Raw genomic sequence first — 23440 nt, forward strand, 5'->3', positions numbered from 1 at the left:
CATGGGTCTTGGAAACTGCGGATTTGGAAGCTGCAGTGTGCGGGGCAAACAGCAAGGCGCGACGGCGCAGCAGAGGGCCGCAATCCCAACCGCGCACGGCCGCTTCCCCGCCCCCAACGTACCGCCATACCCTGTTGCCTTGCGACTGTCCTGCTGTGTCGCCTGTGAATTACCACAGCAAAGAAAAAGGGAGAGACAACGGCGGACACAATGCACAAAAATCATAAAAAGGGAGGAGTGAGCGCCGGTGAGGGCATATGGCCACATGTGCGGCTGTTAACGCATTCGGGGCGCAGAAATGCGACGCCAGCAATAAAGGCCAAACATATGGGTAAGTGAACATTGAGATACAAAGCTACAGAGAAGCGTTCATTCTCCTTTATTGGTACATGTTAACTAGAGCACTCACTGCCACACAGCGCACATACTTTCCATGACAATTGGCAGTAAAAACCGGCGCCGATGAAGCACAATTCACGGGACCGCGAAGGTTCACACACCCGTGTTCCGTTCCTCTCCAGTTCCCCAAAGCTCACCGTCTTGACCCCCATTTACTTCTTCTTCACCGCGTGGAGGCGCCGAAAAGCCTCATACTCTGAGCGTCCGTCGACAGCTGCGTCCCTTCTCGCCGTAACCACCTGCTCAGGCAAGAGCGTAGCAACACCAGCTACAGCATCACGCCACGTGCTGCTGCTTATCCGAAGGGGTGCGGTTGAGTACAGGACAGCGTCGAACCAGAGAAAGCCACAAGGCGAATAACAGAAACCCGACCAGCATAAGCAGCCAGCAGCAGCAAACAAAGTGTGACACGAAAAGGGAGGTACAAGAACGCACAGTCATTAGCGTCGCAACGAGGCGGACGCCAGAACCAGCAAAGCAAAACTAAAACAATACATACAGGACACATGGGTCCATCCAAAAATGTGAGTAAACGTCTCTCGATATTTTTTTCTTTTCTCTTAGTATATTATACAGCTTTTCCTCACCCCACAATAAATCAAATACAAAACACGGCCTCACAAGATAAAATACCGATAGAGTTGAAAAATAATTAGCTAAAGGTAATAAACATCATCACCGAAAAGAGATGTTGCTTCGCGAAGCAACATTACTGGCAAATAGTTTCCTGTGCTTCACGCACACTGTGATCCTGAAAAGGCGGTCACCACGAATTAATTCCCTTCTGATGGATTCTACAACACGTCTCTTCCATTACTGTAGTCAAATCATCCTCATTGAGTAGGTTATCCACAAAAACACTGTACGCGCTCTGTACCAACTCCGTACGCGTGGTTTGAAGGCCCGCAAAAAGTTGCTTGCTTAATAAATCAAAGACGAGCTCATCACTGAAAGAGCGCTTTCTAAAATCGCATACAGTCTTACTACATGTGATGCCTATGTGCGATGGTGCGTCCCAAAAATGGTGGAGCTGAACTTCAACTGAGCCGTCATTATCCTCCAAAGAAGTGGCATGACGACTTTCCAAACTATGAAGTTGCGTCCATTGTCTCTTCACCACGTCACAGCAAGTTACCGCATGAACACGTTCCACATTATATGCAGGGAATAAATGGGGCCCCGTACCTTTACAGCTACAACCACTCTTGTAAGCTGAACTACACAACAAATCAACACCATCACCCAAATTCCAAAGGGCCGTCTCATCGTCTGTCCCTTCAAAAGTTTTCACTGTTACCTTAGCAGGCCAAGACAAAGGCCCCTTAAACTACATCACCTTCACCAGATCCCCAAAACGAGGCCGTTGTATCTCCCTTAAAAAACAACAACAACCAAAGTATCAAATGTGTAACTTTTTTTTTTTTATGAAATCACCCGAATGAAATTCACCTAGTTAATGATTAGATGCGCCAGTCCTGTGCTGCGGCCACCCGTTCTCAGCACACGGGAATGTAGTCACCAAAAACGCGCCCCATACCACATCCCCTGTTGTGATATTCAAAACAGAGAAAAAGACGTGCAAACAGTTCTTTAAGCCAAGGCTCGCGAGACAGAACCGACCTTATCATTTTCGCATACTGAGCTATTAATCACAAGTGATCCTTCTATTCATCCCCTCATTTTTTCTTTTTCTTTTTAAACAGAGAGACATTCCACCACGCTGCTTGCGCGTACATTACTTCTCCAATGCCCCAATTATTCTTCTCACAACGCTGGCCACTACCGCTTGAAGTTGACAATCCGTTACCCAACACTTCATGAATGCATTCAAACAAGGGGAAAGGGCGGTAAGAAACCGACTCCTGCAGCGAGCAGCGTCATGGGGTCCTAGCAGAGGGTGAGGGATTCAGCGTGGTTGCCCCACCCACCAGTAGTTCAATGAAAAAGTTTTATCGGCTTGTGGAATGCTCCGCACGCGCTCCGCCCTCATTCTTTTTTTTTTGTCTCAACAAAAATTCCACCTGGGACAGTGGGAAAGAATCCGTATTGCCACTCGAGCGTTTGTCAATCAAAGACTGAATCCCGTTGGAAGAACCTTTTTAAACATATCCTCAAAGACACATTGATTGCCAGTAGTAACAAGTAAAGCAAAGCTTCGTGAGTGGGTGGTTTCCCATAACTGAGGTTCTGACGTTAGAATAAGTTTATCCCTGCGGAAGAGAAACCCGAGAGTAGGCCAAAATAGTAGTAACAGCTGTGGGGCTAAAGATAGGAAACCAATACAACAAGGCACTTAGACATGTGCAGAAAAAGCAAAAATCCGAATGTAGCTCGAAAACGGAAATGTCAGACCTAAAATAACAATAATAATAACACCATGAACGTAAAGTCACAATGACATACAGGTGTTATCCTACTACCCCTCAGCTTTTAAGATAATTGACATCTACAGCCTCCGGCAACTCCACTTGTCCCTCGCTCTCAGCGGCAGCAAATACGAGCTCTAGGACGCTTGCTACTTCTTTTAAAATGTTTCGGTTCCAACCAGTGACGACGGAATACATGGGAATAGCCACGGTGGGCCAGTCTTCAAACACAGATCGTGTCACCTTCAAAAAAGCCACAGCGGTTCTGTAGTCAACATCTCCAGCTCTATACTTTAAAAGTGGTGATTCGGCTTCACCAAGAAGTTGATTCACCCGTTCCACGGTGGCTTGGACTTCTGCGTAGGAGTTTCGCAAGGATTGTCGCTGTTTCCCACTCCTAGTCTCAACTTGTGCAGTAAGTTCTGCTTCCAATACATCCAACTTTGCACGTACGTGTTTAAACTGTTCTCGCAGCTCCTCCTTCCGTTCTTTTTCACACCGGTCTATATCCTCTTCTGCGGAGCGGAAAAGATCAACAACAGAATTAATCTCTTTTGTAAAAGTCCGTGCATTTTGCATCCAACGTTCAAGTCTTGGAGCTCCTTTCGAGCTGCCTCAGCCACTAGTACGCAATTGTTGCTGCTGTAGCCGTCATAAAAGAGGCAATGACTGCATAACAGCTGTTTTTCCTCTGAACACCAAAATTCAACCTCCTTGCCCGGATGTTTGTGGCACATAGTCGCATCCAAAGAGGTGTCAGCGGATAGTTTATGAGGTGCATTTGCTACATTCAGCCCTCTTATTGCCTCCACGACTTTTGGTTGCACCTTGTCATACAGATTTTCACCTTTTCGCAGTTGATAAGATGTCATATCGTGATGACCCATTGCAGTTGCTATGGAAGGGCAACTTGACAGATGGGTGTTGGAAGCATGGACAGTAACAATAAAACGTGGGACAATCTGGTCTGGGTGGAATATGGCAATGGCATTACAAGGAGTAATCAAAATGCTGTCATAGCCGTCACTATTAAGGGTGTGAAAGCACTCTTTCATAGAAAAATGCTGCACTAGTTGAATTTCCTCTGCTTCAAGATGACGCGATTTACCAATGGCTGTATCAAAGGCAACAAGGCACCAGCCTTGGTGTACCAATTCCACAGGTGTGTCTTCTTGAAATTCTGCTGCATCTCCGTCGTCGCGGTAGAGAACAATACCACAGGAGCACAATCTGTCCCGGTTATCTATAGTCCCCAATGAACGGCCTTCCCTAATGCTGGCTAATGTACTTGGGCTACAAAGTTTCCACATAAGCTCCACTTCTCCAGTGGGGTTATGCATTGAAGCCAGCCGTCCACGAAAAGATTGGGTTAGTCTGCGTGGAAGCGGGAGCTCCGTCACCATCGCGGATGATAGTAGACTCCCATTTTTGCTCAAATTCGACAAGAATCTGGTGGCACGAGACAACACTGTACTTGTGGAATACACACTAAAGCTGCCTTGAAAGGCAGGTTTGCCATTCATTTGAGAATAGGCTCGCCCCGCTGTATGAGATGCATCTCTCGGTTTCATCATCCTAATTGTTGCTCCTTGGTGCACACTCTGCCACTGTTTCTGAAGCTCCCTTACTTGCTGAGGCGTGAACCCACAAAACTCCTCAGCGACAAGCCGAAGCAAGCCTTCGTTGTCAACAAAATCCTCCAGTGTGTATCCTGACGCCACCAGGCGATCCACAAACATGCCCCAAAGGTCACTCATGTGTACAACCAAGTATTACACACAGAGTGACAGGCAATACAGAAAACCCCGGTTCGTTCCCTCCCACAGTGGTGAAAACTAGATTATTAAAGTAATACTGAACAAACACACACAAAAAAAAATGTATGCATGTAGAGGGATTCAGAGTGCGTGTACAAAATGAATCACAAAGAACAGCATAAACACAAGTAAAACAGAAGCATAAAAACAAAGAGTGATAAACAAATACACCCACACATATACATAGAAAGAGAGAAAGAGAGCAATAAACAAAAAAAACAACAACAACAAAAAAAGAGAAATGAGGGGTAACAAGAAGTAGTGACCGGTGCAGCAACATTAATTCAGCAGGTTGTGGAAGCCTGGTAACCATATAGCCAGCATAAACAAACAAAATGTTTTTTTTTAAACGTATTTGGGAAAAAAAGAAAGAAAGAAAAAAAAACGACAAAGCAAAACACACGGACAACCCCCTTTCTCAACTGCTTCCCCCTTCAAAATAATAATAATAATAATAACGCTTCAACCACCCCAATGAAATCAACTACAATTATTTTCCTCTCGCAGTTTAGAAACCCGGCATTTCACGCGTGCATACTCCACCTCCAAATCTTCCACCTGACGCTTCAATGTTTCCTCCTTTGAGTACATGTTGCCTTTGCCGTCATTCATTGGCAAAAAAAGTTTGTTTTTTTCCCGACCACTGCACTTTTTTAGCGGGGTCCAAAAAAAAGAACACTTCGCCTGGCTACAGGAGCAAGCCTCCGTGGCGGGTTCTTCGGCCTGACGACTCAATGATACGGCAAGCAAGCTTCCCGATTCCAATGGAGGAATGAACGCCTCAGCAACGACATCTTCCGCGACTGGGTTGAATCTCTTCCTCGGTTTAATAGTCCTTGTCGGACTTACTGACGGCGGCGACAAACTTGCCATTCGTCTCTTCAAAGACTCAAAAATACGGGTCACTTTGGCTTCCCGAGTTATTGCCATGCGCCAGGTCGCCGCCGCCTCTCGTACCCGCTCCTCCCACATTCTCTTTTCTCTTTTCATTTTATCAATTCCAGCAGAGGCACTCAGACACTTATTGCTGTTCTTCATTTTTTCATTGGAATAGGGGGGGTCTCTACATACAGCATTCCTCTTCACATTACTGGATAACTCATGCAACTGAAGCTTCAAATTGGCAACTTCACCTTGAAGAACACGTATAGATCGCTTGAGCCCCATGTATTCATGTTCTTGCCTTGCTTTGCCATCACATTTCATTTTCGCATTAGCAGCAATGAGCGTGAAGTATGCATCCACATCGTTAATTTTATTTGCGGAGTCTTGTTTACTCTCACAAGCAGCCTGTAATCGAAGTTTAAGATCTGTAATAGCATGTAAAGTGGGCAAGTTACTAAATGCAGTCTGTACCTCCTGCTCCCGTCTACTCTTCTCCTTAAGAAGTGTAGCCAAGCGTACCTGCATCGATCTTGCCTTCCCCTCATCACGCTGAACGTTCGCAAGCAGTCGCCGAACATTCAGGTGCTTGCGAGCAATTTCCTCACAAATACTACTCAGGGGAGGAGTGCCACCCGTTGGTCTTCTTGGTCCCGCGGCACCCGCTACTGTTTCGAAGGGGGCACCATCATGCAAGGAACCGTGATCTAACACCGGCCACATCGTGCCTCAAAAAAAAAAGCCACAACAGCAATAAAAATCGCAACTAAAGAAAATGATTCGCCTTTCACTCCTTTCCATAACTACAATAAGAGGCTCAGAGAATGGATTGATGGGTAAGCAAAAGGGGAGAGTACTCGAATACGGATGTAGATAATTTTGCGTACCACATATAAATTATCAGACTTGGTATTAAAACGTTTTGAAAATAAACAAATAAATTTTACAAGGTTGTTTTTGTTTATTATTATTATTATTATATTTTTTTTCATTTGTCTCTTCCTTATTGCTTTCAAAGGAAATGCGTTGAACTGAAACCATCCATCGCACAAGGTGTATCATCACCAATACACTGCGACACCCACATAACCCCAACTCCAGTGACGAATTTCTTAGTGTATTACCAAAGAAATGCCGAGGTAGGAGACGGTAGCTGCCTGCTTACAACTGTCGCATCAAAACATCTTTGCAGTAATCCACCTCAAAGTCTTCCAAATCCTGCAAATTAAGGGTCAGCGTCCACAATCCATGAGCCTTGACCTGTCTTCCCTCACTCACTGGTGCATTGGCTACGGAGAGAGGATCCATGCACTTCGTCACTGCCCACTTACGCTCGAGTGCCATTTCTTCACGAACCGTGTCTTGCATAAGATTCACTATGATTCTACCAACAGGCACCACTTCCCACGTATGATCCGTCTGTTTACGCTTAATTTTCGAGACGCGTCTCAGGGAGTCCGCTTCCTGAACCGCCCATGCGGCTAAGTGAATGTGTCGTGGACCTTCACATGTCCCAACAATCATGTAGTCAAAATTGCCCGTCTTCGCTGAGACATCTATGGCGCAAATTTCACGGACTTTAAGTGAACGAAGAACTTCCACAAGCTCCACCACGTCCTCTATATGCGCCTTGCGGGCGTCTTGCCATGCTTCATCAATGGCACCCTCAACTTCCATCTTAAGCAACATCTCAGCAAAAAGTTCATCGTCGTATGGGAGGGCTTCCTCATCGCCGTCGCCGTCTTCAGTAAATTTGTTGTCCGTATCCGCGAGAACAATGGCGTCCTGGCCGTTGTCCTCGTTTTTGTTGAGTTTGTTGGAGAGGCAAAGGGTGTTATCTGCAGCGACAATGCTGCGACTGTTAGGCCGTGGTTCGGTTCGACCAGCACGCGGGTGGGTAAGAGGGATGTTGAGCCGCGAGTACTCTTGTCCCTCAGGAATCTCAGGCGCCCGTACGACCCCGAGTGCAGGCTGCTGCTCCCACGACACCACCAAAGCTAAGTCCCCCGTCTCACTGTCGCCAAGACCCAAATCAATAAAATCAGCAGCACCGTCAAGTAAGATGCCCGAAGAAGAAGAAACTGCTTCTTCCGCCGCCTCCGCCGCTGCCACCACCGAAGCTGTCTCTGTCGATGCCCATCTTATCCAACTGGTACACGTTAGACTACGTTGGTGGAGTAACACACTAAGTATGACGTTTCTTCTCCATGGCAACACGGTACGTCCAGAATAATATGAACGCCTCCCTGACACCACCGTGATAGCGTCATTCACGCGACTAAAGATGCTTGAAACCCTACGACGCAAGTGCATCAATAGGCCTTTGCCAGTAAAAAAAAAAAAAAAAAGGAAACAAGCGTCTTTAAAAGAATGTTGGGAAAACTCCATACAGGGAGTGGCACAAAGACACACAGAAAACAACAACATCAGTAAGGTAGAGAGATGCAGCCTTGAGGATTAAACTGACATGCAAAAAAAAAAAAAAAACATTCGTGAATAAAAAAATAAATCAAGCCAACACATATTTCTTCTTGCTGTTTCACAGTTGTGGCGACAAACATCACCTCCTCACTCCCCCTCCATTTCATTCCCTTGCGTTACCCAACAGGATGTACGTGTATTAAACCAAACACACCAATGCACTCACCAATTCGCATCTCCAACCAATCAGAGACCACCCACACCTTTATACATAAGAAATGTAAACATTAATGCACAATATATATCTATATATCTTCTCTCCTCCAAAGAAGCAACAAACAGAAGCAGTGCAGTAAACAAGACAAGTGAATTTGCCGACTTGATGCAAGCAATGCCCCTTCCTGCACCTTGTATTTCGTACCAACAAAAACAATGCCAAAATAACAAAGTAACCATAACCAAATGCGAACGTGGGCTTCCATGAAGTAAAGCTACCTAATGAAATAGGCGAATAAAAGAGCACCACCCACTCTCCAAAGCAAACCAAAAAAATGAAAAAAAAAACATCATCATCATATAAAAAATCTACTAGGGTCTAATACTATAAACAGAGCTGGTCCTGTGGCGGGGGGACAAAGATGTAAGTTGCCAAGGTGACTCTAGCATCGTTCTCTTTTTTTTTTGCCTGCCAATTTATGCATGCTCGTGTGCAGTGCAGATGCAAAGAAAAAAAAAGACATATGGCTTTGTTTTATTCATCACACCCGCCCAAGTGAATCTTGTGTTTTATGCTCGCCTCATCGCACGTTAAACAATGAAAACGGTATCGTATGCTCTTTTACTCTCTCTCTCTTTTCTGTTCTCGCATCCTCTCTAATTCTCAGAGGAAGCTGTAAAGCTCTGCCCACGGTGCACGTCAAGAAGACACCAAAGTCCCCATCCAATATTCCGTACATATTGGAAACGATGCTCTCACAGTGAAGTCAGCCGCATATAAAAACGACGCCTCACCCAACCAGAAGAAGCAAACAAACAAAAAGACAGAGTAAAGGATTAAGAAATAAATCAAACGCTTCAGCTTCAGCCATGCATCTATTGCAACATCTAAACTTCATTATGTCATCTTTCCTACGGGTCTCCCATTACATTACTAGAAGTGCGTAGAATTCGCTACTCTGCTCTCATGCGTTAAAATAAAATACAAATAAAAAAAAACCCTGTTCTCCCTGCTCTGCTGCCTCACGATTCGCGGTTGCCGGTCCACAAAACTGAACAGCCCTTCTCAATGTCTCTCGGTCCCTTCTCGTTGCCACGAAGGTCATTTCCAACGAAGGTCCCAGCGCCCCCTTTACACACCCAGACCCCTTCGTAAAGGCTACCACAAATTGTGTTCTTCACTACATGTGGGCAACCACCAGTTGTGACAAGAATCCCCGCGTTACTGTTATCCCGCAACTCATTTTCCTCAATAAAGCCTGCTCCTCCGTCAAATACGTAAATGCCCGCCTCCCGTCCAGAGCAAATGATGTTCTTTGTGATTCTTGGAGCGGCTCGCGTCTTTACTAAAACACCAGCTCTCTTGTTCTGTCGTATTTCATTCGCTGTTATGATCGGACATGCACCGTTGCAGCAGAAAAAACCAGCTAGTTCATTTGCCACGACTCTATTTCCACGAATGATGATGTTGGCATCGAAACCTTTTGCCACCACACCGCATCCACCGTTGTTTGCAATAAAATTATCCTCCACTAGGCCAGAGGCATCCTGGCAAAATATGCCAGTCTCTGCACCATCCGTCACATGGTTCCCACACAGTCGCGCAGAGCTGTTCTTCTTCAACAAAAAGGCGGCAAACCCACAGTTGATAAGGGTGTTCCTTTCAAACAACCCCTGGCCTCCCTCCATCACAATTATTCCCGCCACCTTGACTTCAAGAATCGTACAATGCGACACAACAGCCTCCACACCAGCAGTCACACTGATGCCACTTCCAGCAGAACAGGAAATTCGGCATTGTGTAATTTTCCAATCCCCACCTGCAATGGAGACGGCAATAGGACGAGAGGGTTTTTTCAAAGGCTTTTGACCAGAGAAAGAATCCGTTAGCGAAGGTTTTTTCCCAGCATGGCGAATAATAAAATTTTCCAAGGTGCCACGTCCCGAGGTACAGTAAATGGCAAATGAGTTATCCTCGACTTCAATGACTGGAGAGGGGTTCTCACCGATAAGTTTCAGATTGTCTGGCAACTTGTCGCTTAGAATCAACGGTGTGTTATGAATAGTGTTACCCGCCACTACAATTTTTCGGATGTGTGGCATGGACTGTACCACATGCAGTGCGGCTTTAATGGTGGGATAATCCTGCGGGACACGAAGTATGGTACTCCTCATACTTTGAAGAAGGACATTGCTTGAACCTTCAGTAGATGCCGCACAAAAAGAGCCTGCTGGGGAATTAAACACAGACAACCTAGGCCGTGAGAATGCCTGACTCATGTTGTCAGACATCTTGCGCTTTACAGGTACTACAGTGTCCGGATCAACCTCGTTCAAAGGATGCGCACGCGTTGTTGGACTATAATCTGAGAGAAGCAACGAGGTCCGTTCATGACCGTGACGACTGTGGTGCTTGTGTCTTGCACGGTCACATCCTTCACAGAGGACGGCACCACAACTTGAGCAGGCCGACGTTGCAGGTTCCACTTCGCATAATCCGCATACCATCATGGAGGGCTTGGGACAGCTCACATCTACGGTGACAGTTGGGACAGAGATACTGCAGTGTGGCGAGGACGTTGTTGTCATGGCATCCAAACGGCACAGTATAGCCGCAGGTGAGGGTCGACCTTCAGGAAATCGTTGCAGCATATCACGCAAAAGGCCACCGAGTACAGCTGTAAACCCCATAGACGTTACCTGCTGTACAACGGACTCGACGACCAGCGGGTTTTCTAACACACGACTATTAATAGGTTGGTCCTGCAGGGTAACAAGTTCCAATATAACAACACCTAACCCCCATACATCTACTTTTTCATCATACACCTGATGTAACATGCGCTCCGGGGCAAGATACATGGGAGTCCCGACGATGGTTTGGCGACCAAGGCCAACCGTGGCTGCAAGACCAAAATCCCCAATTTTGATGTCCTTGTTGTTATCAAAAAATATATTGGTGGGCTTTAGGTCACGGTGCAGAAAACCTCGTTCATGGATAAAGGCAAGCGCTGAAGCGCATTGTTCCATCCACGAGACAATTCGTGCTTCTGTGATGGGGTGGGACCCAACTTCCACAAAGTGTCGCCTCGCCTCCCGTATTGTGCCCTGCATATCGCCAAAGGTGCACAATTCCATCACTAGACAGACGCAAACTTCCGAGGGACAAAAACATGAGACACTTGGAAAGACGTTATTTTCACCAGTTGAGTTGCCGTTACCACCTAAAGTTCCTGTGCTGCACAACCGAAGGTTTCGTGTAGAATCGGAGTGCTGCTCCTCGTCGCTATTTGCCAAGGCAAAATCATGCCGTACCTTGTCGTTGTGGAACACAAGAAAGAAATCGACGTAGGAGACGACATGTGGGTGACGAAGCTGCAAAAGAATTTTAATTTCCTTCAGAGCCGAATTCACCTTGGTGTGGTCGGCGCAGCGAATCACCTTCATAGCAAGTACCTTCTTCGTTGTCTCGTGTCGTACACGAAACACAACGCCTTCGGTACCACCACCAATCCTTTCCATCACGGTGTAGTTTTCCATGATGCAAATACGCACGGGACACACTGCCTAGTCTTTAGAATGCTCTGCCTATCCAACACGTCGCTTTTCACCGAGATGGAGATACCGAGCCGCGTTAAATTAGCAGCCGTTTCTCCAGCAGTGAACAAGACGACACAGAAAGAAACTATGCGTATAAACATGCATACACGTGTGGGTAAGGGAGAGCAGAGAGAGAGAGAGCCATGGGAAGGATAAGGAGGAGAGGGGGGAAAACAAAATAGACGGAAAGACAGGCCCATACAGACACAATTCGCACAAAAAAAAACGCACCCGACAAAAACCCTGCACAAACAGCAAGCCAAAAACTTTGTAGTCGACGCCAGTAACTGTAATGTCAGACGCCGATTTTGTTTCTCCTCTGCTCGCCCTCTTTGCAACGTCACATCCCGAGCCGCACCTGAGCGCGGAGAAGGCGGAGGTGAAGAAGTGGAGATTATATATATCGCCCACCCAACCAACCGGCTTTACATACACACATCCAGACAACCAGACACCAAGAGAAAGAGGATATAGACATAAATCAAAGACGCTTGTATTTACTCAGAACAATTCCAGACGGTATCCCGGCAATAAAAGTCCAAAAAGCATTAAGGAAAATATAAAACAAAGAGATAAAAAAAAAGATTAGGGGAAATGACAGAATGCTGTTTCAGGAAAACGTTTTATTGTGATCTCTAATGCGTTCCCTCAGCAAGCCAAGTTCGCGTGTCAGAGCCCGTTCAATCATCGTAGAGTGGCGGATCTGATTGAGATGCGGCCATGTCCGCAGCTGTGCTCTGCTTGTGACAAACGCAATGTACTCAGAAGTTGGATTTGCCATAATATTGAAATAGTCCGGCACGGCGTGCATAACATTTCCTATTGGAAGAATGAGGATGTCGCCGTCATAACGCTGCGCCAAGAACAGGTACAGCAGTCCCCACCGTCCAGTGCTAGAGAGAAGTCCAACGCTAAACAACTTCAAAATCCAACGGTGAATTTCTCGACAACACCCATACCAGAGTGAACTTAGAATTTTTCGTGGGCGACGTTCTTTGTATACAAGCGGTGAGACAGGCTTTTGCTGGAAGGGTATGATATGTGGGTTTACTTGACTCACAATAAAATAGTTGACATTAAACAAGGAAGCGAGACTCTCCCGCGGAAGATCCCGAGCAAGGCTTCCATCACACCAGAGTTGCCCTGGAAGAAAGCGTCGGAAGGTACCATCAGGTAACTTCTCAATAAGCTGAACCGCCGTGAACAGTCCGGGCAAGGCACAACTGGCACTCACCGCGCTCCATAGCACGACATTTGGTGATGTCATGTAGTTCAGTAGCATATGCCTATCCATGTGAGAACCACTGTACTGTTCACTTGTCACACACACGTTTAATATGCGGCCCGTACTACGGTATGCTTCTTCAAAGGTGAGATCCCCCAAATTGCTGCGGAGGCATTCCATGAGTGTCCGTACTTCCATGAAAGCTCCAGTACGTAAAAGTTGCTTTAGTTTTGTAAATAGTTCACCATGATCAAAAGGGGAAAATTGCAATTTTTGCACGGTCGACACCGAGTCCGTCAATAATTCACTAAGTTGATCGGTTTTCATCGAGCAGATAATTGCGGCAATGAGGGATCCAGCAGAAGAGCCTGAAATAATATCAGGTAACAAACCTGCATCAAAAAGGGCTCGAACAACGCCCGTGTGGGAAACCCCCAAGGTCGAACCACCACTTAGCATGAGAGCACTGCGCCCATACGACTGTAGCGTGTCTTGAAGTACCTCGAGCTTCTGGATATCCGTCAGATGCGTTTCCGCGAAGGCATGCGGTTTCATGGCCCAATTGAGTAGAGACGAAAGGTATAGCGAAGGAACAGCCCTGGATTCCAAATAATTGCATGTAGGGTCATCGGCACGCCTCTCAGCATCGGATTCTCCAGAGGGAGCGAAATCAACAATTTCATCAGCTCCTGCAAATTCGTTAGCAAATGTAGCCGTTGTAGAATTGGGAGTCAATAAATGACTTTCCTCAAATGAGCACCGCCTTCTTTCCTCAGAGGAAGTAAATCGTGACAAGGGTGACTTGTTATAAGAGTGTTCCCTCCCAAACGCCCGTATAAGATTCACGACAGCCTCATTATATTCCTCCACGCAGGTGATTGTACCAGTGTAATATCGAAAATTGGAGGGGTTTGTCATACCGTGCGCCGTGCGATGCAGCTGTGTACGCAGAAATTCACACATGGCTCGTTCATTTTCAGAACTCGCGAGTATCTTGGCACAGTAAGCATCCTGGTTAAGGCCCTCGGCGTCACAATCCCCCTTGTTCGGGACCGTATTTTTCCACGCCTGAATTCCGCGATGGTTGTCAAGGTAGGTTGCATTGGTAAGCCAAGTATCAAGACTTTCTGTGGAGTTCATAATGTTAATGAACCGCCGCTCCGTACGAGCCCGTTGTGCCCGTGATGTGTAATCCTCTACCCACGCTTGTATAACATGTAGAGGTTTTAGAATAATACACTCCACAATAAAAAAATACAGAAAATCAAATATAATTTTCAGCCTCGTCCGTTTCACTCCACGTTGAGGGCAATGCAAATCCTTCTTCGGACGGGAAGATCCTTTGGCATTCTTTCTGCGTGATAAGGAATTTGTGGATCTCACCTTTACGCCAGCCGCCGCCCTCTTGTTTTGTCGAGCTATGCCGTGAGTTGCAGGGTCCATAGTGCATGCCTGTATTTGAGCGGCATCCATGCTCATGCAAGTTGGCTGCTACCTACCCACCCACCCACCCACCCACCTACGCACACACACACAGCGAGAATGCGGAGAGTCACTGCAGACCACGAAGGAAAAATGGTTAGTTGTATTAATAGTAGTATTATTTTTGCGGCAAATAAATCACCTAAACATCCCTTTTCAAAGATGTGATAATGCAAAATACGGCAAAACCGTTATTTAAAAAGCAAAATAACAACAACAGCAGACACAATATTGTATAGGAGAAGAGAGAGAGAGGAAAAGAAAGGGCGAAAACAACAACAAGGTAGCAAAGACTACTGTTCCGTACAGACTGTGCCACTTCACCCCACACAAACTAAGTAAACATTTCGACGCTATTTCTTATTCTTTATCTTCCGCGTTGCCTCATCAGTTTTATGGTACCTGTGGCTGTGCCTACGGCGAGAACATTTTCTAACGGATGCCAACTGAGAGCGGTGGGTGTACCACCCACATTTATTGTATCTACAACTGCGCCAGAGCCCACATCATAGACAACTACGTCTTGGGTTTCGCTGCCAACCGCTACCACAGCCCCATTAGGGGACAATGTCGCACCAACCGGAGCTGCAGTGTTTCGGTGCAGCGCCAACTGTCGCACGGATCGCCGCTGGCGCAGGTCCCAAAGTCGTACCGTGGAGTCCAAACCAGCTGTTAAGTATGTGTGTAAAAGATTCGTACTGGGTGTGGCATATCGGCTGGAGGCTAGCATTGCGACGTGGTGGATGGGACGTAGGTGAGCCTCCTCCACGACCTGAATGCTCTGCCCGACAGAAACGTCGTAGATACCAACCGACTTGTTCGATCCTACCCAAACCATAACGTTGGACGTGAAATAATTTATGGCATCCATGGCTACCACAGACTGAGCTGAATCAACGGTAAACTCTAGCACAGATTCCATTTTAGATTCATTGCGGTTACGATGCAAGTCACCACCTCCGTCATCCAACGCATAACGGCAGAAAGATACTGTGTTTCCAGCAGTGTAACAAATAAATTTGTCAATGTAGAAAAACTTAATCACGCGTACATCCTTGGCAACTTTTTGCACAATATACGGCGCTTCTCGTTTTGTGGGTTTCCACATTGCCACTGTACCGTCAGCTGACCCAGTTAGTACAAGAGGCGCATTAAGGGATAGACTGACATCAATGGTATTCACAGGGCTGGCATGAATCTCCATCAGTGTACCCTCCCCTCCGTTTCTTTCTACAGGGTACTTCAACCAGTTTGCGGTGGTGTCACCAGAAGCTGTCAACAGTGCAGACCCACTCGCAGAGAACACGGCGTCCGTAACTATGGCTTGATGAACAGGTGAAGATAAAAGAATCTTGTTTGCCTTTGTCATAGGCTCAAAAGGATGCCCAGGAAACGGTAAGGCCTTGTACCTTAAAACTGAGGCGACTGAACGAGGATGTTGAACTCCTTTTTGAACCCTTTCCCGCGCCTGCTTGGCACGCTGCTGCTGGACGCTCCAGGGTACAGCACTTCCATACCCACTGCTTTTAATAGCATGACTGTGCGTTACTGGCTTCTCAACCAGAAGCTTTTTTTGAGCCTTATTTTTGTTAGCCCCTTTTCCAGTACACGCAGCAAGTGATTCCTGTTGAAACGGCAAACGAAGTGGCTCAAGTAGGTTTGAAGGGAGCGGGACTTGGGCATGTACGATATCTGCCTTGTTGTCAGCACCATGAAACTCCTGTACTGGAGCTGTATAGTAAAGAAGCTCTTGATTGTGTGGCGTCCAGACACACCATGACCCATCTCCTGCGCACGTCGACATTACCGGCCCCTTGCCAAAAAGAAACACCGTTTTTTCCTCAATTAACTCCATCGACCTCTTATCGTAGCATATGACTGCATCCGCCCGCACCACTACCATGTATCGACGGCCAACTGCTACACTCAAGATCTCCATAGCATTTTCCCCCATGTCCGACGGTGGTGGCTTACTTGGCGAGCGGTACAGCTGCTTCGTCACATCAAGGGTGAAGAACACCTCCATTGAATCCTGACGCAGCAGCTTCAGCGTTCCGTCGGAGAACCCTGCGACAAGGTGTCCTTCTTCACTACCACCTACCGCAAAAGATGTAACCTGGCGGGCTCGCGCGATAATGTGACCATCCCTCTCAAGTTGCGGCTCATGATAATAGCAAGCATCATGGCCACTACTGTTGTTATTGTCACTGAAACGGGTCATCACCAGGTGATTCCGTGTGGACAACAGAAAAAGGTGACTCGCAGTGAATGCAGTAAAGGCAGCGCCAGGGTCACCATACAAATTTCTGCAGTCTACCATTAAGCAGGGCCAAAATTCGTGGACGTTGTGACTTGTGTCGTTGTATCTGACGCGGCAGTCCATCAAAACGAGTTGCTGCGGTGATGAAAGAGCCGCTGCAGTCCCATCCGGGGCCCACGAAATGTGTGTTACACCAGCAGGGATGTCACTACATGTGAACTCCTCTCTAACCCTTAGATTTCCTCCTCCCTCATCTTCCTCTTCGTCATCTCGGTGCAATTCGATAGCACAAAAAGACATCCATTCCATCGTGAACAGTGCCACAACTTTGTCACCTACCACGACAACTTTCTCTTCCAAGGAGGAGATTAAAGTTGGAGTAAAACCCAACTTCACCAGCGGTACTGCAAAGGGTTGCTCCTCGCGCGACTCCCACATGTGCAGTGTTGCTGCCCTACCACCCTCGACGCACCAAAGCAGGTACCTTGGTGAAACACCAACGCAAGTCACACGCTCCCCGTCCATGTGAAGTGCTTGCAACCCGTTCCCATTCATTTGTGTTATGCTTCTTTTTTCCCCCTTTCAAGTTTTTTTTTCTTTTTGGTTCTTTCGGACAAATTTATGTAGTCGCACTATGTATATATATATATATAAACATATATATATGTATATATACCTCCTCCAGCCAGAGTATTTTGCGTCAAAAACACCACCCATAGACAAAAAAGACAATATATATATAAAAAAAAACGCAGCTTATTCTTAAAATTTGGTTTCTGTAAATTCAGTTTGCCTTTTCAAATGCTACAAATGTTTCAATTTACAGTACACCCCCAAAAAGTTTATTCGTCCACTTTTTCCACCAACTGCTCTTTTACTCGGCTCAACTAGAGAATATGGGGTCTCTTTTTTAATTGATGCGATTATTTCAGGGATAGCTCATCCTGTGCGAGCATTTGCACCGTCTCAAGGAAAAGAACATTATCTACCACTCTACTCAGCGTCGCCTTCTCAACCTCACAACTTCCAAGTACTGCCTGGCGCATCCGCATCTCCAAGAAGCAATCCATCTCCTCCAATTGCTGCGACACACCAACGGTGTCCCCGCCATCCTCATTGTAGAATGCACCATCCTCCCTCTCTACATCATCATCACTTTCGGATATGCTACCGCTTTCGCTATTGTCAAGCATAGATTCCTCGAAACGGGCAATTCCCTTCTCCGTCACATTGTGGCCTATCGCCGCCTCCTGGGCATAGGAGCGCATCCAATCGACGGAGCCACCGCGCATACTAGCTACAGGCATTACTTTTCGCCGTAGGCGATCAAGACGACGCTGCAAAGACGCGTCATCGGCTTCACCGCAGCTGGTAGCAATACGTTCATTTCTACACTGCAGTTCCTTCAGGAATTGCTCAATGACAAAAGTATGCTGCCCTTTAACCTCACAACGAAGCCGGTGAAGGGCAATAGTAAGCTGCAGCCCATGAAGAAGTTCTCGCTCATCAGCCTCCACGTCCTCGCTACTCCCTTCCACGGTGAACACTGGCATCGACAAAGGGTGTGCTTGTGACAGTGGCTTTTCCACAAGCAAACGAGGAAGGCTAGCACAAAACAAATGAGCAAAGGAATAACGCGACATGTAAAGAGGCATCCGCACGTAACGTTTGCTCTGCACCAATACGCGGTACTCTTGTATGACACTATAAACAATTTCTCCCGATCGAGTGGGCGATGACTGTGATCCAATTGCAAGGCATGACAACGGCTGTCGAACAGTGTGATGAAGCAGTGCCGCCTGTACAAGCTGCGGGTGAGCGTCCACAAGTTCCGCCACAGAAGCAGGAACTGCTGCTACCGTAAGGTGACAGGATTCCTCTCGCATAATTCGTTCCACTTCATTGGCCCATAGATGCAAGGCTTCTGTTGCCGCATCCTCACGACACCGCTTTCGCATCCCTGCATCCATTGCAAGAAACTGTAAATGCGGTTCTATCCCCTGGCTCTGTGTAGGAAGGGTGGGCCGCAATGAAAGAGGTAGAGCGTAGACATGGCCCGCCGACAGCATCACCCGTCGCACCATTGTATGGTGGTAATCGTGTTCCTCCGCTCCCCAGCGTTCTAAGTAGGCACGGCGAACTTCCTCCGACTGCTCCCACACATCTGCGAGTTCAATAAGCAGCACATTACTTTCATCCGTTTCTTGTGAACCTACTTCTTCTTTCTCGGTGGCGGTGGCAATGAGGTTATCCACGGCGGCTGTGAGATCCATAAGAAGCATGACGACTACCCGGACATCATCATTATTCCCTCCGCAGAACAGGTCGGCCTTAAACGCATAGAAGCAACATTGACTCCCGTTCACGGCAGAGAGAGGCAATGGAGAGAGGCTGGTGAACAGACTGTCTTCGGTCCAGCGGTAGGAGCAAGTAGCATGATAGCTACGGGGAGAGCTACGCCGCAACTTCGTCAACAGGTCCTGCCGAGTAAGTGGGGAACGAGCAGACTTCCCGAGAAGCATCACTTGCAACACCATCTTTTTCCCTGGGGCAAGTAGGCGCACGCAAGCACGCACGCACAAAAGTGCGTTATATCCACTTTGTGTCGTATGGTCTTACCCCAGTTCACTTGTATTGTGAGAAGAAACCCAAAAACAAGAGAAAGAAATGGGGGAAAAAGAACTACCAGCAACGTCCTCTCAACTTTTTTGTATTGTTTTTTGTCTTTTTTTTTTTTTGCTACAGCAGGCATATTGAACGCCGCATTTATAACAACGATTTATTTTTGTTTCCCTCCTTGGCAAAGAGGCAATGAAGCGTTTGAGGAAAACCAAAGATAGACGTGATATACCAAAATAACGCTCCATCCTCACAAGATTAACTACTCCGACATTGTAAGGAGTGGTGGCTGTAGCAAACGCCTCCCTTTTTTTTTTCCTTCAGGATGGTAAGGGAACATAAAGGCGCTGTGCCAATTGTTCAAGCACCATTTTGCGCTTCTGTGCAGTTGATTTTTGTCGAGGCGCCATGGGTCCTGGCTCAGCGTCTAACGTCTTGCCGTTTACATTGGAGCCTGACACTGTAGTACCGGCATGGAGGGGCACCAACTCCGTTGAGGCTACAGTTGATGATCCTAAGCAAGTATCACTACTGCAATATCGAGTTGGCGTCAAATGCTCAGCAGCGAGATAACTATTTCCACCTCTTATCATTTCCTGCGCCTCATCACACGGCGATGATGACAGCGTATGCGTCCTAAATGTAACCCACTCGCTTTGAAGAGTCGTATGCGCATCAAAAAGCTTCAACATTTGCTGCTCTGTAAATTCCAATCTTTTTATCAAAGCTGTGCGCTCGCTATCGGCGGCACGCAGTTGTTCCTCCAAGACGCTGACACGTGCCCCTAGCACAGAAATCTCTCGTTTCAGTTCCTCGGTCAAGTGATTGTTAGAAGTACTATCGTTACTGCCGCAACTGCAGCTGCTGTTGCTACTGCCGTCAGTGTGGGTGGAGCTTGATTCAGCTGCACGTTGATTGCACCCAAGACTTTTGCATTTCGTATTCGGACAGACAGTTGCTTCAGCTGCATGGGTATTCCTTCCAATGGACCGAGAGTTTTCCAGCGTCGCATGCAATTTTTTCGGCCCGTACTTATTGTTCCACTTGTTCAACTGTTTGTCAATTTCAGCAAAGAGGCGTTCGGCTTGGGCGTCAAACAATCCATCGCCATAAGAGTACGTGTACGTTGCCAGTTTACTACGCTCCATCTACCCAGTGTCTCGTGGAGTCCTTCCTGCAATCCTATGTTCAAGAGAGCAAAGAGTGGCGGGGGAAAAAAAAAGCAAACACACACAATCAAATACATGAAAGTGATAAAAGTAAAACAAAAAAAAACGGGGAAAACAACCTTGTCACACGTTTTGCAAAGCCGGGCCTTGTGCATTATACAAAACATCTTCTGGGAGCCATCTCCAATATGCTGGAAAACAACGCGATGCCTTGTTGTACCACTCTCTACTTCCCTCAGCCTTAACTAGTCATGCCTTACATGGACAGGCAGGTACCGCCACGGGCACCACCTTCAACGCCCGCTGCTACTACCGGTTCCCCATGAACATGAACGCTTGTTTCTTTTGGTGGATTGTCAAACGCGTCAGGCGCAATACACAGTTCTTCCACCGATACGTTTGACACCTTAGGAATAAAGTAGTGGAGCTCCAGGGAATCAAAAAGATCTGCATAATCGTCGCCGTATCCCTCTGCAAGTATAGATGCCAGTGGAGTCTTGGCGGAATTGTAGATCTCATAAAAGGCACGAACTTGGTCAGCAACTTCCTCAACAGTGAGTGTCGGGTCGTCATTTGGGTGGATGCGGAAGAACGCCCAGCGATCGTCACCCGCTATCAGAGCAGCGGCTGCAAACGGCCCCACGCCACCACTGCCATTACAATAATCAACTGCTCCAGTTCTTTCCTCATTTCCACTCGTGACAGTTTCAATCCCCACATGAGTTTCAGTAGGGAAAGGTGACTGTGAGAACCCCTTCTGCCTTACAAGGGAGAGGAGGTCTTCCGCCAAATCAGTACAGGCCGCTCGTAAAAACTTCAGATACTCCTGTCGTATATGTTCCTCGTTAATCGCATCTCTATTTGTCTCTATAAATGTAGGGTGTGCACCAAATTCAAAAGAATGTTGTTGTATTCGTTCTGAACAAGGCTCCCATAAGGCATCCTTACTCAGAGCAACACTTTCTGCTAACTGATGCAGACGCACAACTTCGTTTTCCTCAAGATCCACTGCGGCAGGAAGTGTGTTTTTCACTAACCCACGCAACCACTCACATATATATCTACCCTCCGCCGATTCCCATATATGCTCTCGTTCCTTCATAAGCCACTTAATACAGTGGTCCTTCGTGGGAGTGTCACACGCACTCGTCAGTACCCGTCCAGAAATCACTGCAGTGAGGAATTGGTAAATAGATCTAAAAAAGGAAAGCTGGGCGCACTGATAGACCAGTTCATCCCAAAGTTCCACCCGCATTATACAATCTCTGCCCTGTGACGATGCAACAGGTGTCAAAACCAGGCAAATCTCCCGCCATAACTGCTGTATTAACCGAGGAAGATGCTCCTGCAGAACTTTATTCATCTTCGTCTCAAGCGCAACCCTGACTTCCACATGCTCATGAGTATCCAATTTATCAAGCTGCTGCTGCAAAGAGCCTAACGTAGTCAAAGCGTCATGCATCACAGAGGTGTAGTACGCGGCCTCTGAAGGTGTCGTTCCCCCGTTATGCCACATTGCGGGTCACACACCTCCTCCCCGTACACACTCGTATAAACTTCCTTTGTTCCCACTCTAAGGACGAATGATGCAAATATCACGGTGATCAGGAGAATGGGGGCAACCTCGAGGCCATCCAAAAGAAATAAACAAGAACAATAAAGGAGAATGGTGACGTACGTACCACAAAACAAGAAGTGTGAGACCAGCCCCCTAAAAACTGCTGCCCACCGTCCCCCCCCCAAAAAAAAATAAATAAATAAATAAAAAAATAACAACAATAACAAATATATCGTTTTGGCCAGGAAAAATAACTAAGGTGTCTTATTCAGTTACTTTCCTTGTAAAGTTTGTTGTTTACTGCATTTCAATTAAAGACGAATCCAAACAACAGAAGAGTGAGAAGAATAATGGTCACCCAACAAGTTGAACACACACCTTTCGTTTTTCCCCTTCTTTACACTTTATCAACCACTACCTCCCCACACGTGTTGTTTTTGTTCTGCCTCCTTACCGGGGAGCCTTCCTTCCAATCCCCCCCCCCACCTTTTTTTTTTACTTTTCTTGTTAGCTTCTGCGGGCCTCTCCTCACTCGCGTTCTCTACAAGAGGAAGCAGCACAGACAAACACGGCGATTCGCAAAATAAGCAAAAATAACAGCAACAACACAAACACACACAAAAATGGAGAGAAGGAAAACAACCGATAACAGAACAGCTGAAAAAGATTAGTGGCGATAACTCCTAACGCACCATCGTCTCTGAAGGCCATCGCCCGATGCAACGTTAGTGGTAGCAATCGAATCAAGGCTGTTAACAAGGCCGCACATGAAGTTGGTTCAAGACAACCAGCTCGTCATAACACGCGCACCCAGATCACAACGCAACAGCCTCAAAACTCAGGGTACATCCAAAAAAAAAAGAAAAAAAAACATTGACTAATAGTAATTGTAGAAACACCACGAGAGCGCGAAAAACCCGGAACTGGAAGCAAAAAACCCTCTTCACGGCGACGACGACGTTCTTGTTTGGCCTCATCATTATCAGCATATTTGACCATCACCGGAGGCCCATTAAAGTGTTCTGAATTACCATGCAACTTCTGAAGGGCATTCTTGGAGCAATCTAGGCAGTCATACTCGGCGTATATAACCCATACGGGATTGCCGTAATGGTCTGCCCGCATTGCGCAGTAAGTCAGGGTGCCAAACGCTGACAAAAACCTCTCCACCTGCGCCCGTGGGACTGTGATAGGAACGTTGCGAATGTATAGAGCATTGGAGGGGGAGACAGCAGCTTTCCCAGTGTGCTGTGAGGGGTAAATTACCAAATTAAAGTTGTGACGGCATGCCTTGGTGCTCTTTCGGTTAAGATTTTTGTATGCCCTCTTTCCCTCCTCCTCGGTGTTAAAGAGGACAAAACCAAAACCTTTACTTTTCCCCGTGGAGGCATCCAGCATCACCTTGGCACTGATGGGATTGTACTCT

General features: G+C 46.9%; 10 protein-coding genes and 1 pseudogene across 10 annotated transcripts, besides 11 other annotated features; all 11 read right to left on the reverse strand.

Moving 5' to 3' along the window:
- Nucleotides 1-1080: 1080 nt before the first annotated feature.
- On the reverse strand, nucleotides 1081-1659 carry TraAM80_07116 (phosphomannomutase-like protein, putative; annotated as a pseudogene).
- A 1609-nt stretch (nucleotides 1660-3268) lies between these two features.
- Nucleotides 3269-4522, reverse strand: TraAM80_07117 (poly [ADP-ribose] polymerase; the record flags this gene model as incomplete). The annotated part of the gene is made up of 1 exon (XM_029383926.1): nucleotides 3269-4522. The coding sequence occupies one exon, from the start codon at nucleotides 4520-4522 to the stop codon at nucleotides 3269-3271; it is 1254 nt and encodes a 417-aa protein (XP_029236231.1).
- A 268-nt stretch (nucleotides 4523-4790) lies between these two features.
- Nucleotides 4791-4816: a microsatellite.
- A 125-nt stretch (nucleotides 4817-4941) lies between these two features.
- Nucleotides 4942-4980: a microsatellite.
- A 40-nt stretch (nucleotides 4981-5020) lies between these two features.
- Nucleotides 5021-5040: a microsatellite.
- Nucleotides 5041-5062: 22 nt separating this feature from the next.
- On the reverse strand, nucleotides 5063-6187 carry TraAM80_07118 (uncharacterized protein; the record flags this gene model as incomplete). Its single annotated transcript, XM_029383927.1, has 1 exon — nucleotides 5063-6187. One exon carries the CDS (start codon nucleotides 6185-6187, stop codon nucleotides 5063-5065), a length of 1125 nt encoding a protein of 374 aa, XP_029236232.1.
- A 238-nt stretch (nucleotides 6188-6425) lies between these two features.
- Nucleotides 6426-6457: a microsatellite.
- Nucleotides 6458-6625: 168 nt separating this feature from the next.
- TraAM80_07119 (uncharacterized protein) lies at nucleotides 6626-7777 on the reverse strand (the record flags this gene model as incomplete). The annotated part of the gene is made up of 1 exon (XM_029383928.1): nucleotides 6626-7777. The coding sequence occupies one exon, from the start codon at nucleotides 7775-7777 to the stop codon at nucleotides 6626-6628; it is 1152 nt and encodes a 383-aa protein (XP_029236233.1).
- An 18-nt stretch (nucleotides 7778-7795) lies between these two features.
- Nucleotides 7796-7820: a microsatellite.
- Nucleotides 7821-9124: 1304 nt separating this feature from the next.
- Nucleotides 9125-11641, reverse strand: TraAM80_07120 (putative protein kinase; the record flags this gene model as incomplete). Its single annotated transcript, XM_029383929.1, has 1 exon — nucleotides 9125-11641. The coding sequence occupies one exon, from the start codon at nucleotides 11639-11641 to the stop codon at nucleotides 9125-9127; it is 2517 nt and encodes an 838-aa protein (XP_029236234.1).
- Nucleotides 11642-11819: 178 nt separating this feature from the next.
- Nucleotides 11820-11842: a microsatellite.
- Nucleotides 11843-12311: 469 nt separating this feature from the next.
- TraAM80_07121 (transferase/triacylglycerol lipase) lies at nucleotides 12312-14405 on the reverse strand (the record flags this gene model as incomplete). The annotated part of the gene is made up of 1 exon (XM_029383930.1): nucleotides 12312-14405. One exon carries the CDS (start codon nucleotides 14403-14405, stop codon nucleotides 12312-12314), a length of 2094 nt encoding a protein of 697 aa, XP_029236235.1.
- A 14-nt stretch (nucleotides 14406-14419) lies between these two features.
- Nucleotides 14420-14461: a microsatellite.
- Nucleotides 14462-14775: 314 nt separating this feature from the next.
- Nucleotides 14776-17223, reverse strand: TraAM80_07122 (putative WD repeat-containing protein 27-like; the record flags this gene model as incomplete). The annotated part of the gene is made up of 1 exon (XM_029383931.1): nucleotides 14776-17223. One exon carries the CDS (start codon nucleotides 17221-17223, stop codon nucleotides 14776-14778), a length of 2448 nt encoding a protein of 815 aa, XP_029236236.1.
- A 78-nt stretch (nucleotides 17224-17301) lies between these two features.
- Nucleotides 17302-17343: a microsatellite.
- Nucleotides 17344-17591: 248 nt separating this feature from the next.
- TraAM80_07123 (uncharacterized protein) lies at nucleotides 17592-19205 on the reverse strand (the record flags this gene model as incomplete). The annotated part of the gene is made up of 1 exon (XM_029383932.1): nucleotides 17592-19205. The coding sequence occupies one exon, from the start codon at nucleotides 19203-19205 to the stop codon at nucleotides 17592-17594; it is 1614 nt and encodes a 537-aa protein (XP_029236237.1).
- A 22-nt stretch (nucleotides 19206-19227) lies between these two features.
- Nucleotides 19228-19248: a microsatellite.
- A 124-nt stretch (nucleotides 19249-19372) lies between these two features.
- Nucleotides 19373-19406: a microsatellite.
- A 201-nt stretch (nucleotides 19407-19607) lies between these two features.
- Nucleotides 19608-20435, reverse strand: TraAM80_07124 (uncharacterized protein; the record flags this gene model as incomplete). The annotated part of the gene is made up of 1 exon (XM_029383933.1): nucleotides 19608-20435. One exon carries the CDS (start codon nucleotides 20433-20435, stop codon nucleotides 19608-19610), a length of 828 nt encoding a protein of 275 aa, XP_029236238.1.
- Nucleotides 20436-20712: 277 nt separating this feature from the next.
- Nucleotides 20713-21972, reverse strand: TraAM80_07125 (uncharacterized protein; the record flags this gene model as incomplete). The annotated part of the gene is made up of 1 exon (XM_029383934.1): nucleotides 20713-21972. One exon carries the CDS (start codon nucleotides 21970-21972, stop codon nucleotides 20713-20715), a length of 1260 nt encoding a protein of 419 aa, XP_029236239.1.
- Nucleotides 21973-22197: 225 nt separating this feature from the next.
- Nucleotides 22198-22242: a sequence feature (A-rich).
- A 603-nt stretch (nucleotides 22243-22845) lies between these two features.
- Nucleotides 22846-23440, reverse strand: TraAM80_07126 (RNA-binding protein; the record flags this gene model as incomplete). Its single annotated transcript, XM_029383935.1, has 1 exon — nucleotides 22846-23440. A coding segment is annotated over one exon (595 nt), but the record flags the coding sequence as incomplete, so codon positions are not given.

Source organism: Trypanosoma rangeli, assembly GCF_003719475.1.
Source record: "Trypanosoma rangeli strain AM80 chromosome Unknown Tra_15.4_contig_00284, whole genome shotgun sequence".
Lineage (NCBI taxonomy): Eukaryota > Euglenozoa > Kinetoplastea > Trypanosomatida > Trypanosomatidae > Trypanosoma > Trypanosoma rangeli.